The following is a 17,927-nucleotide window of genomic DNA, read 5'->3' on the forward strand; positions in this document are numbered from 1 at the left end:
TTGATGCCACAGCGTTGTGTGTAACATTTCCACATATTTCCTTTAATCTTTTTTTTTTTTTTTGAGACAGAATCTTCCTCTGGTGCCTAGGCTGGAGTGCAGTGGCACAATCTTGGCTTACTGCAACCTCCACCTCCCAGGTTCAAGAGATCTCATGCTTCTACCTCCCGAGTAGCTGGGATTACAGGTACGTGCCAGCACATCAGTTTTTTGTATTTTTAGTAGAGATGTGGTTTTGTCCTGTTGGCCAGGCTGGTCTTGAACTCCTGGTCTCAAGTGATCCACCTGCCTCGGCCTCCCCAATTGCTGGGATTACAGGCATGAGCCACCTACCTGGCCTTCCTTTAATCTCTTCTACATCTTAGCTTACTTTTGTTTTGTATTTCTCAATCCATCTTTCAACTGGATTTACCTGTTTTATTGGTCTGTTTAAACAATCTAGATTTACCCTTTCTATATGTCAGTTTTCTACTTAATTTTGACATACTTTTTGCTTATTTTGTTATTTTTCTAACTTTCTAAGAATATTCATTTTTGCTTCTTTTAAAATAAAATATACTATAAATTAGATTCTAACCTCTTTACATACTTTATAGCAATTCAAGATCATGCCTAATATCTTAGTCTTTACTGGAGCTGTCCAATTTCTGCATAGTTCTAGTGTGTATCACTGGTACTACAAAAGCAGAAAATCAATTAAATGCAAAATGTCAGTCAGGAAGCGGTTAAATGCAACATCAATTATCAGTTTGTAACAATCTATTCTTTGAAACCTCTCATCTGATATATTGCTCAACATTTTTTAATACTACTCACCTGCTGCAAACCCTGTGTTCCAGAAACAGGTACTTGCATGATGGTTTGACCTTGTCCACCAGGGACAGCCTGGACCATGATGGGTTGGCCAGTTGATGTGATTAGCTGGCCTCCACTGACCTGCACCATTAATGGCTGCCCTTGGACCTAGAATGAAATAAAATAAGAACAATGAAATAACATAAGATACAAAATGGTTTTTACCAAAAGAAAACCACTGGAACTATTCTTCTGCCTTGCTAGAGAAAGAAAAGGTAGAAAAGACACTAGAAAGGATGTCTTAAGTCCTCGAGTTATTTTTAAGTACGTATGATATCTGTTAAATGCCAATTTCAATACTTTAAGGTCAGACATAATGGAGTATATCCAGAGTCTTTGAGAAGTCTCAATAGATATAAGGCATTTGTCACTGAACCTGGGCTAAATCCCTGACAAACATTTAATCATAATGGCAAGGTTAGTTGCCTGTTTAAACCAATCCAGGAATGGTCTCTAGTGAAGGCTGGGAGAGGAGGCAATGAGAGAGAGAGAGGTGATGGTGGTGATGGTGGTTGAGTACAAATTCTAAATAAAGTGAAGAAAGTAAATCAATTCTACCCAGCAATGACTCTAAGAGGCTGGACAGCAAGCAGGTCTGGTAGGATGCTTATGGAGAGGATGACCCTTTTCTCCCTATAGTCTCTCAAGCTAAAATGAAATGTCAAATGTATACCTTTACCCTGCTCATTTTACTCTGTGAATTCCATGTTATTGAAAGAGCCCACTACTAATGATTTCCTAAAAATACTTTCTGGTCAGTTTGTAGTCTCTATGGTGGAATTCCTCATACTGGCCTCTGTTATATCCACATGGTTATTTCAGTTTTATCAAAAGCAACAACAAATATTGAAATTACACAGAGCAGTCAGGTGTTCAAACTTCAAGCTCCTGTGAGTACACAGACTACTGTAGGAGCCAGGTCACTACAAGTGCTCTGTCACATCTTGAGTCCCAATACAAAAATACCTAATAGAATGCTTTCTGGAAGCACTTTAAAAATGCTTTAGAAGTAAACTGTAATGATCCATGGAATGGTCCAAAACTTTCATTTTCAGACTCTATCTTTGTTTTGACAGAAATTACTTGTAACACAAGAGAATATTCATGACTGAAGTATTTACGCTTAATGATAGTGAAAGTATGTGCAAATAACAACAATTCGTTAAAAGATCATTCTGTCCTAGATGAGTAGGTTAGATAGTAAGATCTTCCCTACAATCACCACCACCACCAGCACCACTGCCGCCACCACTCATGTATTAGAATCACCAGGAACACTGAAATCCTAGGTTTTGTTAAACTGTCCGTTGAGAACCTTTACTTTTTTAAGGACTTTACAGCCTGACTTTCTCATGTTCTCCTTCCCTTATTTCCTCATTCCAAATCAAATTCCTTTTGCTACACCAATGCTTGCGTAGTCTGTATCAAGAAAGACTTCTCAGAATACATATAGCATGAATAACCAATAACTATTTAAAATTCTCTCCAAATAACGAGATCCCTAAAGGAAAGGTTCCTATTATTTCCATAAAGTGTTTCCACTTCTTTTAAATAAAATGTATGTAAGTAGGAGACACAAGTTTTAAGATACAACTATTAATAATTTTTAATCTATTCATCATCTTAATTTCCTCCTGCCATTCGTGCACATGATAAATGATTGATACTCCGAAGAGATCACTGTGTTTGCAACAGAAAAATGATTACAAAGACACATGCATCAAACAAGAAGCCATACAGTTAAGAGCATGTTACATTTCTATTCCACAAGGGGTTAATGACAATCCAAAATACTGTTTTATATATGAGTAAGATGAAACAAGCATGAAAAACATTAACAAGCTGTTGGACTGTGAGATTTTAATACAGTTTTGGAGTGCCTACAAGGTCGGTTTCTTTCAGCTCAATTTATGTTCAAAGTTGGCTGTACAACATTACCAAACACTATTGGTGGCAGGGGTAGGGGTGGGACTGAAAGGATAAAGTGAAATGATGACAATAAGAGGTAGTTATCTGCAGGATGCTTAGCAGCACTAGCAATAAAGTGAGATGTCGGTTCTACATTCTAGATTCTACTTTGAATCACTTCCAATTCAATGGAGGGAAAAAGTAGGGTACCCAAATCTTGCCAATTTCTCAAAAATATATAGTCATTTTAATAAAAGTAACCTACATACACAGAGTAGACAAGTGCTCCTACTCCTATTTCTTATAGGAACTGGCCAAATTATAACCCAATTTAAGATACTTAGCCATACACAATGTTAAGGAACTGTACTGATTAACCAAGAATTATCATTGTGGCTTCAACACCTAAGACTTACACAAGGTATATCCTGCTTCTGCCTAACCAAGAAGTATCTGGGGTAGTCTCTGCAGATCTAGTAATGAGACAGGTCACTATTTCCCCAGGAAAAGTAATGGAAACAATAGCAGTTAACAAGAGATTAACAAGATTCAGTGCTTAGATAAACCTTGGCAAGTCTAATTTTTCAGCTGAGTTGCCCCTTTAATAAAAATAAAGCACAGCCTAGCCTAGTCATGTGTGTCTATATATGTATGTATTTCCTTCTCCATTATAACACAAATATACAAAATTTTTACCATGCAATTAATTGGATCAGAGTTTCTAATGTCACTTCTAAGAATTTATTCCTGTCACTTATATCTTTTGTAGGCATTTTCAAAGAAACACACTAGTCAAATCCAATTCTTAGAAAACTGATATGGGGTATCTATATGACTTGGCATGAAACATTAGGAAACTGGCATCTTATAAGCCTCAAAGACAAGTTAGCATCATCAAAGACATGCAACTGACTTTGCCATTCCTACTGGAGATCCTAACACAAACAGCACCAGACATGAGGAGAGAAGTTCATGCAGTGCTCACAGAGAATCAGAGAGGATACCACTACCTGGAGGGTCTGGACTTGCTGGCCTGAGGCGGATGCCACCTGGGCCTCAGTCTGCAACTGCACAGCAGTGACACCACCCTGCTGCTGAGAACAGGAACAGGAAGAGCTTGAAATATGTCAGGAAGGAAATGTGTAGTTCAAGACATGAGATCACCTTATCTTGGAGGAGAGGGAGGGAAGCCCCACCCTACACAGGACTTTCAAAATGTACAGACTCCCTATATTGAAGCTGTTTTGTTGAAGGTAGTAGGATTAAAGATATTAGCCCTTTGCCTCCAGAGTGGACCTCAAAATGAGACTCAAAAACTCAAAATAGTTGTCATATTAACACAAAGATTTGTGATGCAATCTTTCCCTCTGGAAACAGGAATCTGATACTTCTACTTACACAATTATTTAATGCCCTTTTTTTAACTCCTCTAATGAGTTCACAAGAAAAAAATGATTAGGTTTTAACAGCCCTGAAACTACCATGAAAAAATTCTGGGAATTAAATGCAATCACCAAGAGAGGAATAATTAATCACTGTGAACCAAAATCATCTTCATGAGGTCAATGCTCCTATGCCCCAAAACTATTTTTTTTTTTCAAACTTTATTTATTTACTTATTTTGAGATGGGGTTCTTGCTGTTTTGCCCAGGCTGGTCTTGAATTCCCGGGCTTAAGCCAACCTTCCTGTCTCAAACTCCAGAGTAGCTGGGATTACAGGCATGTACCAGCACGCCCCACTTCAAAACTAAGATTATTTCTACCCAACTGGACTGCTTTAAGGGCCATGTTTTCAGTGATTCAACCTTATTTTACATCCACGAATGGTAAATTCTGAAGGAATAAAAACCCACCCTCCAGGGCACTGGTCTGAATGGAGGGCCCTTTGTGGAATCCCCTTTTCTAAAAAGGCGGTTTAAGGAACCCGCGAGAGCCACAGCAGCTGTGTGGAAGGGAAAGCTATCGAGGGAGTTTGTCTTTTCATTAACAGTAGCTCCTTCCTTTGATCATTAGATGGGAACAACTCATCATCAATACTTCCTTTGCCCTCCCTACTACTTTTCTATATTAGCTAAATTCCATTTCAAAAACAAAGTATTTCCAAAATATCAATCTTGGCCTAAGGTCAAATAGAAGAATAATTAATTTCTTTTCTTCGAGGGGTGGGAAAAAAGTGAAGTTTTACTATAATAAACCCAAGCATAAAGCATCAGAAAATGTAACCTGCGTATAAATTCAAGAAAGCAATCGATTAATTAGGAATAAATCACCAGCAGGAAATTCCTTTCTAATATGTGCTTATCTGTAAGAATTGCTGTCTAAATATTATCCTGTTAAATCACAACTTTTCTGAATAAAAAAATGTGGCAGACCAAATCAAAGAACAGAAGATTTCCAGGAAGCTATGTTGGTTTGTCTATTGTGGCCAAAGGCTTACCAAATCACAAGTTAAGCTCAAACAAGAAGAGAAAAAGACCAAATAGAATCCAGAAAAAAAAAAAAAAATCAAAATTTCCATCTGAAAACCAGACTAGATGTTTTTACTTTTAATGAGATAAAAGATGCAATTTACTATATAACCAGGCACCCATGAAGAGCAGATTCTAAGTGGTCATGGGCTGGACATGGCAATTCAGCACAAGCCATCAGACTCAATATTTTACAAGATCTAGTACCTTTCAAATAATTCCCCTGGGTAATACACCAACCAATTGAGGGGTGCTGTTATCAATTTCGTTGATGTAATGTTTAAAGCAGTTTTACTTCCATACCTGCTGCTGAATCTGTCCTGCCTGGACAACAATCTGCTCTGTCGAACTATTGCTGTTTGCTGTATACTGCTCCATGGTCCCTCCAAATGAGATTCCTGTCCACTCTGGAGATCCTAGAAGGCTGTGAGGTATACTCCTATTAGAAAGGTGGGGAAAGAAACAAAGTGAGACTGTCAATAAAGGCCTTAACAGACAATCAACCTGAATAATTTATCGCCGTACCTTATTTGCAAGAAAACAGGATAATAAGAAATGTTTATATTCACTTTTAACTAAGATTACGTGGCACAGTCATAATAACATAATGCTATTTTCACGTTTCTAAAATGCTTTCAGTCATTTCTTATTGGCAATCTTACCTTTCAAAACTGTCAAAGCAATACCTGCACCTTAGAGATACTCATTAAGCTACAACATCACTTTAATACAAGGCCTATGTAACACTGATTTTCAGGTTTGCACATATACTCTAGAGAATAAAGCTTCTTTAAGTTGTAACACATAATTGCTTCCCTCCAAACGTGTTACTCAAGTCCACCTCATATTGCAGGCAAAATTTACCCTTCTCAAACACTTTAAGAGTTGAAGATCCACTTTCAAAAATAAGGACACAATTAGATAAACTGAAGTGGTATCTGAGAACTTTAATAAAGACTTTGTTAAAAAATTTAAATGATATAAATTAGAAATGGGCAATTCATCTTGGAAATATGGGAGGGATGACAGATATGTAAACAAAGGTGTAGATAGTCCTTTCTCGCCAATTTTTCACCAGACCCTCATACATTCCAGTATCTGAATCATAAAATGATGTGACTTAACTGAGCTGCTCGTTATAGTGGCAAAGTAGAGTACCACTCTACATAAATCCACATATGCTCGTGGAATTAATCACTTGTAAGATGTCTCAATACAGTCTGAAAGAAGAAATCAAAATATGTGCAAGTGTATGTCCAAGTACTTAGAAAGAATGTATTGCTATCTAAAATTTACTTTGAAATGCATAAAAAAAAAAAAGAAAAGAAAGAAAAGAAAAATGGATAAATAGGTGGAGAACTATCTGGTAAGGCAATTATAGTAAGATGTTAATAATAGACTCTAACTGGCAGGCATACAGGTGTTTATCTTCAAATTCCTTTGATTTCACTGCACACTTGAAAATTCTTATACCAGAATGTTGGGAAAAAAATATAATAAAATTTAATCAAAATAAAAATTAAGCCCATTACATAACCAAAATGGATATAATATAAGAATATATAAGCCATAAATAATAGGCTGTGTCATCACAGCAAGATAACTTGTGGCCATATGGTTCTCTGAAGCACTGCTCTTGCTCTAGTGGAATGCTCACTAGGCAAATTTCTAGCTATAATTTGGATTCACATATAGATTGGCCAACAAGGAGTAAATAGAATCAGCAACATAAGTAACTCAGTAGTTATTTTTCATTCCACACTGGTCAACTGGTTTTCTTATTTTTACACAAGTCTCTTTGGAATTGGTTGACTACTAAGTCTGCTCCTCAGAGATTCTGGGTACAGAATAGAAAATCAGGTTTTCAGCCAGACTGCGAGTCTATTAGGTGACACTGACAGGCTTCCCTAAATTCTGTTTTGTCTCTAACACACAATACATTTGTGTTTGTAAACTTATTGTGATGTAAAAGAATATATATGATTCCATTTATATAAAATCTCCAAAAGACATCAGTAATCTAGAGACAGAATGTAGATCAGTGGTTCCTTGGGAGTGGAGGATACAGGGAGATAGGAAAGAGGGAGGCTGACTGGCATGGAGCATTAGGAATGTTGTAAGGTGATGAAAATGTTTTATATCTTCATTGTGGTAGTGGTTGCACAGGTATACAGATTTGTCAAAGCTCATCAAAATACTTAAAATTATTACATTTTGTGTCTAAACTCTCTCTCAATAAACTGACTTTAAAAATAAGGATTATGAAAGGAATGTCTTTTAGGTTTCAATGCCTCTCCCACTCCAAATTTCCTATTTGTGTGCTATTTTTTTCCTTGACTAATATCCAGAAGATTACATCTTTTACAAGAGTAAAATATAACTTGAAGCACATGATAATGACTAACAGATGTAACACACAGATTTTCTTCTTAACTAGTTTATCCTGGTTAACAAATTGGTTTACAAATAAACCAATTTAGCAATATTTAAATCTACTATACTTTGAAGAGTAAAAATGAATGCAGCTTCAAATCTAACAGGAGTTTTTTATCACATTAATGACAAAGTGATTTAGCCTGTATCATGATATTGCTTCTGTTAATAGTTAATGCTATAAGTAACTGGCTTCAGTAAATCCCTGTTCCTACTACTGTGAGCTTTAGTTAGCAAGACTGCAACACAATCTGATAGTCTTTTCCGAAGTGCCTCTCTGCCCAAGATTATGACAAACTAAGTTAGACAGATTTAGTCTGTCTAGCTTTTATTCCTAACACAAAGTTTTGAATGGTTTTTCCTCAAAGAGAGAGGAATAAATAAGTGTGTTTATTCTGGCTAGCATGAAAATTGTCTTCCTAGTGCATTCTCTTCTCAATGCAATTCTTTGCCCCACTATCCCAAGGTGCAAAAGCTGAAATTTAGCCAGCCACTCACTAGGAACCCATTCTATGTGGACCCACACACACTCCAAAGCTAAAACCTTCAGAAACTCAACTAGTAGTGTAAGGATATGAAAAGCCCTAAGATTACCACAGTTGACAATCACTACCAGGCAAAGCCTAGAACAGGAGCTTTTTAACTTTTTTAACCATAACCCTTAGTAAGAAACACATTTCATTATCACAACTCAGTGCACACATAATGTATAAAACATGTAACTGAAATAAAGGGTCATGAAACAGTATTTACCCTTAACGCAAGATGCACTTTGATATTTTCTATTCTTTTTCTTTCTTTAAGAGAGGGGGTCTCCCTTTGTTACCCAGGCTGGTCTTAAACTCCTGAGCTCAAAGGATTCTCCCACCTCAGCCTCCCAATGTGTTGGGATTACAGTCGTGAGCCATCATCATGGCAGATACCTTCTATTATTTAAAAATTCTCATCATTAGCTCTATTTCTTTCACAACTCAACAAGTGGGTCCTGATACATGTTTGAGAAAAGACTAGACAACAACAAAGAGCTGTCCAGCTTCCCCATCATTCTACCAGTTCCTGGATTGGAGCTTTCTAATGCACTTCTCACCACTAACTACATACCATGTGCCAGACACTGTTCTGAAGGTTTTAAAAATAAAAAGAAATATCTGAGGAAGATCTTAACTTCAAAGAGTCTTTAAGTTTAGTAATGGAGTGAAAACCTACACTGGAATCCTAAGAGATAAAGTAATACGGGAATTTGGAGGACAGAGATTTGTTTCAGCAGGGGATAAATCAACAAGGCTTAAACAAAAAAGGTACTATTTGAACTGTTTTTGTTTCTTCTTTGCTATCAGAGGTCTGCAGGATGAACTGGTCTAAAGTGAGAGAAAGATTTAGCTATGTGATGATGTGGAAGAAGGTGAAGTACTACAAATCAAGAGAGCATAAAAACAAAAACAGAAATATTTCAGCATGTGAACAGCAGACTAAAAGGTCCCATGTCTGAAGAAAAGCTACGGGCCAACTCCTGTCTCTCGAAATGCCAGGCAAACAAATTCTTCTGCAGATTGGCGGAGATCTGAAAGGTGTTTAGCAAAAAAAGTGACTGGATTATAATGCTTTTTAGAAAGATGCCAAGCAAAATTATTTAGTGGTTTTGAAGTGACCAGGACATACCTATTTTTAAATCCTAAGGTTAAAACCTCTATTCCAGGACAGGACGCAGTGGCTCATGCCTGTAATCCCAATGTTTTCGGAGACCAAGATGGGAGGATGGCTTGAGCCCAGGAGTTCCAAGTTACAGTGAGCTATGATTGCGCCACTGTATTCCAGACTGGATAATAGAGGAAAGCCCTGTATCCAAAAACAAACAAAAAAACTTTTCAAAGGCAAATATAAATGTTTTTTAGACTATTCAAGCCATATCATCTCATCTGCTAAGGCGGATAACGTGATGATCAAATGAAATAAGAAAATGATTTAAACAACAATTAAAAAAACTCATCCTAAAAAGTGAAAATAAAACCTGTCCCCAAAGTTTTAGTAATAAAAGAGCACTAGAATACGAGTTTTCTGAAACCTACCTGTTGTATAACCTTAAATGTGAATTTAGAAATGAGCACCAGATACTGAAGACCTCCTCTATGTGCCAGAGAATGCACCAGAAGATTCACATGAGTAAAAGTGATTCAGAGTCCTAGGACAAAAATCTCCTCTTCTTCCCCAGAGAACTCAGCCACTTCCCCAAGAACTCAGCAGAACCCATTAAAACAAGTCAGAAACTCGTTTTTTCAATCTTAGGAAAAAATGTAGTTCTAGATCCCTTCTACTTGAACCTCCACACAAAATAATAACGGTTTCTAAAATATTCCTTAGCAACATATACAAGTGGTTTACCAACTGGGTTTCCCCCCCTAAACTATCACTACTACTGCCCACTTCCCTATCCCATCTTTCCGCCTCAAACAGTGTAATTTGCTTCCTCAGCACATGCTTCTCTGCAAGCAATGCTCTTCCATCTGTGGAAGAATTAAGAATTATCATCATTCTTCAACGCCAATCAAAAGTGCAGCGCTGATAAGCCTTTCACGGAGGCTAGCTCACGCATTGATACTTCACAGCACTGAACTTGGCCCCTTTATAGCACTAACAGGTATTAACGACCTGTTCACCTGTCAATTTCCATCAGGTAGGCACAGTTCTTATTTACCTCTACGCATTCCTTCCCCAACACATGGGTTATATCTGGCATATACTAACTGCTGGATAATTGGTTGCCAACAGCAACCTCTCAACCTAAGGAAAACCCCACAACACTCTGTTAAAGTTTCTAAACATTTGCTGAGAAAACGTTAACACAGGATAAGAAAGTGTATCCGAATAAAATAAACCAAGAGATGAGTGGACTGAGTCAAACCTGACAAAAAGTAACATAGAAAGGTGAAAGCAAAAACAAAGGACTTCTCCCCCCCCCCCCAATGTACTACATTCCCACAGGAGGGATAATTCACAAAATGAGCAGTGGATAAGACTAATAATATGAAAAGCAAGTTGTGCAGCCTCCGGGAGAAAGAATGCGCAGGGCTATCAATCTTCTAAGAGTGAGGTTCCAGGCACCGAACGGACTGGTCTTACAGCCCGGGCAAAAAAGGAAGACCGCTTGGTTGGGCTCCACCACGGAGGTGTGCGGTCCTGCTTCGGCGAACGGGGCGGGGAGAAGAGGAAATGACGAGCCAAAAGGGGTGGTAACGGCGCCAGGCCGGAGACTCGGGCGGAGCGGGCTGGGAGGTGGGGCGCGGCGAAGCAGGGGGAGTGGGCGAATTAACGACCCCCTACTCCCCACCAGGGAGCCTGGGGGGGCGGCCCCGTAGGGCTGCGAGGCGAGAACGGGCCAGCCCCCTTGCTAGCCCCACTTGGGACCCTGCGGCCGCGACGCGCACCCTCCCCAGGCCTCTCCTTCCGACCTAGAGGGACCGTAGACAGAGGGACCAGGCTCGCGGGAGGCGGGGGGCGCGGGCCCCAGGGAGGCTTCCAGTCCCAAGGACTGGAGCGTGGAGAGTGCAAGGGCGGGTTTAAGTGTGCAGCCAGAATGACCAGGAGAAAATCGCCGAGGCTAAGGGAGCGCGCGTCCCCTTGCGCAGGGCCATTTGTGGCCCCAAGCCTGCGGCCTGAGAACCTGGGCCTAAGAGTCGGGGAACGGGGACGCATTCCCAACTGGCCCTGGCACTCTGCGAAGGTCGGGGCCCCGAGGTGCCTGCTCCCGGGGTGCCATCCCCGCGCGGGGCGGCCCCTGCAGGCCTCGGGCGGGAGTGTCCCGAGGCACTCGCAGGCTCCGGGCCGGGGCCGCAGGCCGCCCCACTCGGCTAGGCTCAGCTCGACTCCCCGGGCTCGACGGGCGCCTGGGCCTCTCCTGAGTGGTCAGCGAGACCCGCCAATCGGGGCGCTGGGGCCGGCTCTGGGCCGCTGGATATTGGCTCCTCACACTCACCGTGCCTCGCTCCCCCGGTTCGCTGCCCGCGCTGATTGGCTCCAGTACCGGACTCCGAAACCCAATCAGAGGCTCCAGCCGCCGCTGCCGCCGCCACTGCCGCTGCCTCGCAAAATGGCGAACCTGAACAAAGGGAAATAGGGCCTCCCTCCAACCGCCTTCGCGCAGGCGCCTCTGAGACCACGCCCCCTAACTCTAGTTCTGGGCTCGCCCCACCCCTTTGGAGGAGCAACGCGCAGGCGTCCCCTGCAGCCACGCCCACCTTCTGATTTAACACCGCCTCCAGCCGAAGGAATACGCAGGCGCCTTCAAGAAGCGGCAGACCCTTCATCTCAAAACACTACCTTGAGCTTAGTTCTACGCAGGCGCCAACTAGCCCCTTTGCTGATTCCCCACCCCTTTCCAGGCGGCCACTAGGACACACCCCTGCGGCTACTACGCAAGCGCCACCTTTCCTGACTTGTAGTGGGCATTCTCGTTACGCATGCGCGGGCGGCGGCGGGAAACCACGGAATTTACTGCCGGAAGTGCGGCGGCCATAGCCAAAGAGTGTAGACTCGGCTAGCAAGCTAGAGGGGCTCGTTTCCGCCCCGCTACCGGGCGGGGGCGGCCATCTTAGGTGCGTGCAATTAAGGGCTGTGGCGGGATTGGCTCCGCGTTTGGGCTGCTCCGCTCCTCCCCACCTACTGGGGTCGTATCCGGAGCCCTTCCCCGCGGGGCGGGGATCCCCAAACAGCCGACTCCTTTTCAGGGGAAGGGTGACTCGGGTAAGTTGCGGCTTTGAGCGAGCCTCCCCGCACCCTCCATAGGACTCCAGGACAGGACAGACCCTGCGTCCTCGTGGATCCGCCCTAGAGTAGGAGACAGAGAATGGGAGGCTTCTCTAGACTCTTTCCTACTCCCATGCACCGCCCAAAAAAGGGGGGGGTGGCGAACGTTTTGAGAGGCCGCTTTCCTTTCCCCACGCTTGGGGCTCACGCTCGTACCCTGTACACTCTGGTTGCGGCTTAACGGGACTGTGGCCAAGTCCTTCCTGTTTTCTTCTAAGCCACACCCCCGGGGGAAATACTTCTGCGTCGTGCACAGAAAAGGGGAGCGTCCTAAATCCGCCTTGCTCCGGAGCTGCAGTGGAGAAAGGAGGAGGCGTGTCTTAGGATGGGCTTTGCCTCGGCTGGCGGAGCGGGGCGCTCCAGGAAAGCGCGAAATGGGAGCAGATCCAGGCAGCCACCGAACCTAAGCGTTCTTCCTTTTTGCCACAGAAGAGTTTTGTATTACTTCCCAGGGGCCGAACAAACTCACATTCATCGATAAACATTCGGGGGGAAAATCCTAATAAGTGGGTGTACAGGGCAATCAATATTATATACTGAGGCTGCCTGTTTTTTACCTCCTTTTCTCTTCTCATAGCTGAAGAAACACTTAAATTCTGGAAATAGCGACTCAGTATCATGGCCAGCAGTCTTAATGAAGATCCAGAAGGAAGCAGAGTGCGTAACAACTATTCATTTATTGGTGAACTGAAATTCATAATAATGGAGGTCAAAAGCCTAAACACTTTTAATTAAGTCAGTGATTGAATTATTCTTTTTTTCTCTCTAGCTGATTCACTTAGGCTCAAAATTCTTGGCAGGGATCATCCATTACTTTCCTTTTACACATGCGGTAATTCATTGTAGTTAAATCAAATCCTGCAGATTTGGCTTTAAATCAGATTGCAGGAAGGGGTACAGGGAGAGGTAGTGGTGGGGGACAAAATACAGAAAAATAAATAGCTTAGTATTTTTCTGCATCTAATAAAACATTGTCTTTTCCTTTGCACATTTTTTAGATCACTTATGTGAAAGGAGACCTTTTTGCATGCCCCAAAACAGACTCTTTAGCGCACTGTATCAGTGAGGATTGTCGCATGGACGCTGGGATAGCTGTCCTCTTCAAGAAGAAATTTGGAGGGGTGGAAGAACTTTTAAATCAACGTGAGTTTTGGAAACCAATTACCTGGTTTGACCTGGCTAGAGCACGTCTTGATCTGTTACACTTTAATAAACAAGATATACGTGTAAAGGGGATTCCTAAGAACCAAATGTTTTTAGATTTTTCTTCCCCAAGATTGCTCTCTAGTTTGGATCCTTATCATATCAAACCTGAACTCCTGTGAAGGTTTTTAATCTCGTTCTCCTCTATCATAAAACCTTCTTCACGATATTACTTCACTTGTAATAACTCTGAAATGCTTAGCACAATGTATAGGTTGGCATATAAGATCATCTACTTACCAATACTCTGCTTTTTCTTCAAAGAGGAATTTAGAAACCTTTTCTTCCTTGCAGACCCCTCCCATCCCTTTCTACTGATGACTTTAAACCAGAAATGTGCACTAAATTCCTATTGTGAAGCTTCTGAAAGTTTCTTAGACCACATTCCAGGCTTACAGAATCAGTGTCCACAGTGATTCTTAGCCCTACACAAAGGCAATTTTTTACTGCTTTGTATTGTAGTTATTTGTAACAATTATACCTTCTCTGGATTGAAAATTCTGTCATAATGCCTTTTTTATATGTCTGTATTCCTTGTAATGTCTTATACAGCTCTTTGAATGTAAAAAGATAATTATTGAATAAATACACATTTGGCAAATAAACTATACATTCCAAAACAATTTAAAGGCAATAGACAAAGTTTGTGGACAAATGAGGGTATATTTGAAAGTAGAAACAGGACCAGAGTTGGGTCGTGAGGAAACATGTTTGTAAAAAAGCTGTAAGTTAAGGAATGTAGTATTTGGGAATGCCGATAAAAAGCAAAGTGTGGGGGACAATAGGTCTTCCCTGTTCCTTTCAATGTTGAAAATTAGTACTGAGGTAAACTTGTAAAGATTTAAAAATCTAAGAATGTAGATCAGTGTTTGGTTTGCTCTTTCATTTCTATTATTAAATAACTTTTTCCTAGAAAAGGAATCTGGAGAAGTGGCTGTTCTGAAGAGAGATGGGCGATATATATATTACTTGGTAAGATGGGACCAGCCCTTTTTCTTTTTTTTCAGGGCCAATTCTTAATACATTTTAAGGATTGGTGAACAGATGGGCTGCACTGCATTTGTGTTGATCATGATGTTCCATTCTAGACAACTAAGGATGTCAAAAGGCCTCCTATCTTATGACTACTCAGGTCCAGTGATGGCAGCTACTTGGAGCACTGGGTTAGAAAGGAATGTGAGGTGACATCCCAGCTGTGTGGGAAAGTCCTGTGCCATTTACCATAGGCTTGTTCTGAGACTTGCAAAAGTTAGGAATGCCTCCTATACTATATTTTCTAAGCAGAGTGAGGTAAAAACAATGTCTCAAGAGACAGAGTCCTCAAAGGAGCTTTTCTTGTATTCCATGTCAAATAGCACACTGACAGCAAGGGAGTGAAAAAAAAAAAAATAAGTGCAGTGCCAAATAATACCTAGCTCCTCTCCTAACTACTGCTTGAATGTGGGGTTCTTCAACAGTCCAAGATGTTATTTGGTCCCTGAAAGGGTGTGGCTTCCTTGGTGATGGTGGTGGATAACTTACAGCTAACCCCCTACAAGCCTGATCTGGATGGCAAACTGAGTAGGGAGATGTCCTAACCCCTTTGAATTCTGTCCTTAAAGCTTATGTGGCTTCCAGTGTTTTTACTTTGGGACACTACCAGTTTTTTCTATTGTTTTATATAAAGGAACATCAAGGAAGCAAGCATAGTTGCTAAATAAATAGAGGCCTTTTTTAGCAGGAAATTTTCAGGTGGTGTGCATTCTTCCTTGTTATAGATATGCAGCTTATCTCTTGGAAGTGGCACAGAGAATTTCACCTACCTTGCTTAAAAATATTGACTTTAGACACCACCTGCTAATCTTGGGTTTTCTGGGAAAAGGAAAGATTACTACGTGGCAGAATCTGGTTTTCTCAGTCTCTACTTAGTGGATTTTTTGAGGATCTCCCATAACGGTGTGGAAGGGGCAATATGACTTGACGTTTGTCATCCTTGCTCTAGACTAATTCAATTAAAAAATGCCCCTTTTTAAATTATCAGGATGTTGGGGGAATGGGGTGATTTTCTTTGGCTATCATTTTGGGATGATGAAAGTTTGAATCCTTTGTGTTCAGATTACAAAGAAAAGGGCTTCGCACAAGCCAACTTACGAAACCTTACGGAAGAGTTTAGAGGCAATGAAGTCTCATTGTCTGAAGAATGGAGTCACCGACCTCTCCATGCCAAGGCAAGGAAATCTATGGCCCTAAATGGAGATTTAATTGATTAGTGGGGTTTACTGTCTTACCCAAAGACAACTTAAAAGCTTAACCCAAAATACAGATTTAAAGGTGGACAAAAGTCAAAATTTTGTAAAACCACCAGTAAACCAGTTGTCTGGGCTTAGGCCAAGACACAGCCATTTTCTAGCTTGAGTTGAATATATCATGACAATTACCTTGAAATACACACCTGCCTCAGCCTACTTAGCAGAGAGGAACCATTGTTACTCAGTCACATTTGTTGAATTCTCAGCATCCTCTGCTTGAAGCTGGACCTCTATTCCTGAAGCAATATAAGCTAAAGAATCAAGACAATAATGGTGATTCCCCTCTTGGACCACTTCCCATCTCCCAGACCTATTACTTTGTGTCAAGAAAGTTGTAAATTATCACTGTCTTTTATACTGCATGCTTGTTTGTGGTCAGTGTGGCTAATAGCTGGAGGATCTGTCCCTGATGTCACTTCTTAGACCTTAGCTATTGGGAACTTAAGGGAATGACTTTGAGGGTTCAGTATTTCCTTTGCTTTCTTTTCAGGAAATGGGCCTCAGCTCTTCCTGTCACCCTGGTAGTTTTGAGTCAATGCTGAGCATGCATGCAGTTTTATCTCGAGTCCCATGTTACTTTGAGTGTGGCTGCAATGTCCCTTATTTTACACTGGTCTTTGATATATTTATGGTGTATGTATCAGAAACTTTTTAAAATCACAGTTCTTTACCGACTTAATTATCAAATCGTGAGATGAAATTAGCAATTTTGAGTCTCCTTTTCCGTAGGGATGTTGAGGATCACTAGAGTAACATCTTAGAAGGTGTCAGGTAGTAGAGTTTTATGGACTGAGTTTACTGAGTTTATTCTCAACCAAGGTGTTGCAAAAACCTTATTCCTGGATTGTAGCCATTTTGCCATTTCCTAGCATTCCATCTTGACTTTCTTTTCTGCAGAGGTCCTGTACCTCATCCCTTTTCTCCTTATTTTAGTTAACATTTTGTTACCGTAAGTGTATTTTTAAAATACCAACCTTTCCCCATCCGTCCACAGCCAATTTTAGTCAGTAGTCATAGAGGGAAAATGAGTCTCCCATGCCATGACAGTTATACATTTCTAAATGTAAACGAAATAGTTGGAAAGTGGTATCTTATTAGACAAAAAGAAGTGATAGTTTTTAGATGTTAGAGCTGTCCAGGAATGGTCATAGGTGACTCACAACAAGAATTGACTTCCAAACTCCTACCATGGTTGCCTATAAGGGTGTGAGACTAGATTATTTGTTTTTATGCTGTGAGTGGATATAGCTGACAAGAGAGAAGGACCAGTTTCCTATATACTTTCATCACCGTCAATGGAGATATTTTGTCTTTTTCAGGATTGGATGTGGTCTTGATCGTCTGCAATGGGAAAATGTATCTGCGATGATCGAGGAGGTATTTGAAGCAACAGACATCAAAATTACTGTGTACACACTTTGAATCAATATTTGGATGTTTCCATGTTCTCCTCTGTCATCTCTACCAGGCCATAGGACTGGGCAAACCTACGTTAAAATCGGCAGAGGAAAGTTTCGTGGGAAGTAATCTGTTTCACAAGACAGACTTTGGTTGCTGTATTCAAGTATTTGGACTAGGACTGTGGAGGAGGGGTTGCTTATGATATATTGCTGTGTTTTTTTGCAATAAAGTAAGGAGTGGGTGGCCCGATAATAGGCCTGGAAACTAGATTGTTGGGACTGTGACCTTTGTTTTGCTCCAGTATGCTACCTGATTTGTTTGGCTGGCCGCTAGGTGGCAGCATTGGTTCTACATCTCTGCTTTTAAAGAGAAATTTCAGGAAAGATGATCATTCCAGTTTGGCATTTTTTTGTCGTTTGTGCACATAACTTGGTGTTATCCTTATGTCATCAGAATCCTCTGAGGGGAGACTTTTCATTTTAATTGCACAATTCTACATTGCTAACAAAAAATTTGTGGTGATAAAAAAATGGAAAAATAAATCTTTGGGGGATTTAGGAGGTTCTGTGCT

General features: G+C 41.0%; 2 protein-coding genes across 15 annotated transcripts in view; one reads left to right on the forward strand and one right to left on the reverse strand.

Moving 5' to 3' along the window:
• The window catches only part of NFYA (nuclear transcription factor Y subunit alpha), a 29,498-nt gene extending 17,624 nt beyond the window's left edge, over nt 1-11,874 (reverse strand). For 2 of the 10 annotated variants that reach the window (XM_037732514.1, XM_037732518.1), the window contains exons 1-4: nt 9,324-10,645; nt 5,535-5,670; nt 3,771-3,857; nt 817-963 (exon numbers count right to left, since the gene is read on the reverse strand). In XM_037732514.1, coding sequence (XP_037588442.1) covers nt 817-963; nt 3,771-3,857; nt 5,535-5,609 — 309 coding nt within the window. In that variant the 5' untranslated portion in view covers nt 5,610-5,670; nt 9,324-10,645. Of the gene's footprint in view, nt 1-816; nt 964-3,770; nt 3,858-5,534; nt 5,671-9,323; nt 10,646-11,634 lie in introns of those variants that run through there. The other 8 variants (XM_017511738.2, XM_037732513.1, XM_037732512.1 and 5 more) reach the window with 8 other exon arrangements.
• OARD1 (O-acyl-ADP-ribose deacylase 1) lies at nt 10,737-17,914 on the forward strand. 5 transcript variants are annotated; one of them, XM_037732519.1, is made up of 6 exons: nt 10,737-10,828; nt 13,042-13,121; nt 13,463-13,607; nt 14,581-14,639; nt 15,762-15,874; nt 17,275-17,914. In XM_037732519.1, exons 2-6 carry the CDS (start codon nt 13,083-13,085, stop codon nt 17,375-17,377), a joined length of 459 nt encoding a protein of 152 aa, XP_037588447.1. In that variant the 5' UTR covers nt 10,737-10,828; nt 13,042-13,082; the 3' UTR covers nt 17,378-17,914. The 5 variants fall into 5 exon arrangements, with proteins under 5 accessions (XP_037588447.1, XP_037588449.1, XP_017367242.1 ...); XM_017511753.2 differs by lacking the exon at nt 10,737-10,828 and adding an exon at nt 12,134-12,401; XM_017511754.2 differs by lacking the exon at nt 10,737-10,828 and adding an exon at nt 12,136-12,253.
• Nucleotides 17,915-17,927: the final 13 nt, after the last annotated feature.

The sequence above is a fragment of the Cebus imitator genome, unplaced genomic scaffold, assembly GCF_001604975.1.
Source record: "Cebus imitator isolate Cc_AM_T3 unplaced genomic scaffold, Cebus_imitator-1.0 Scaffold451, whole genome shotgun sequence".
NCBI lineage: Eukaryota > Metazoa > Chordata > Mammalia > Primates > Cebidae > Cebus > Cebus imitator.

What these genes read in the sequence shown, in the direction of transcription:
- OARD1 (XM_037732519.1), top strand. Translation starts at nt 13,083, where the DNA reads ATGGCCAGCAGTCTTAATGAAGATCCAGAAGGAAGCAGA. An exon ending in GGAAGAACTTTTAAATCAAC is followed by an intron (nt 13,608 to 14,580) that starts GTGAGTTTTGGA and finishes ACTTTTTCCTAG; the next exon opens with AAAAGGAATCTGGAGAAGTG. An exon ending in ACCGACCTCTCCATGCCAAG is followed by an intron (nt 15,875 to 17,274) that starts GCAAGGAAATCT and finishes TGTCTTTTTCAG; the next exon opens with GATTGGATGTGGTCTTGATC.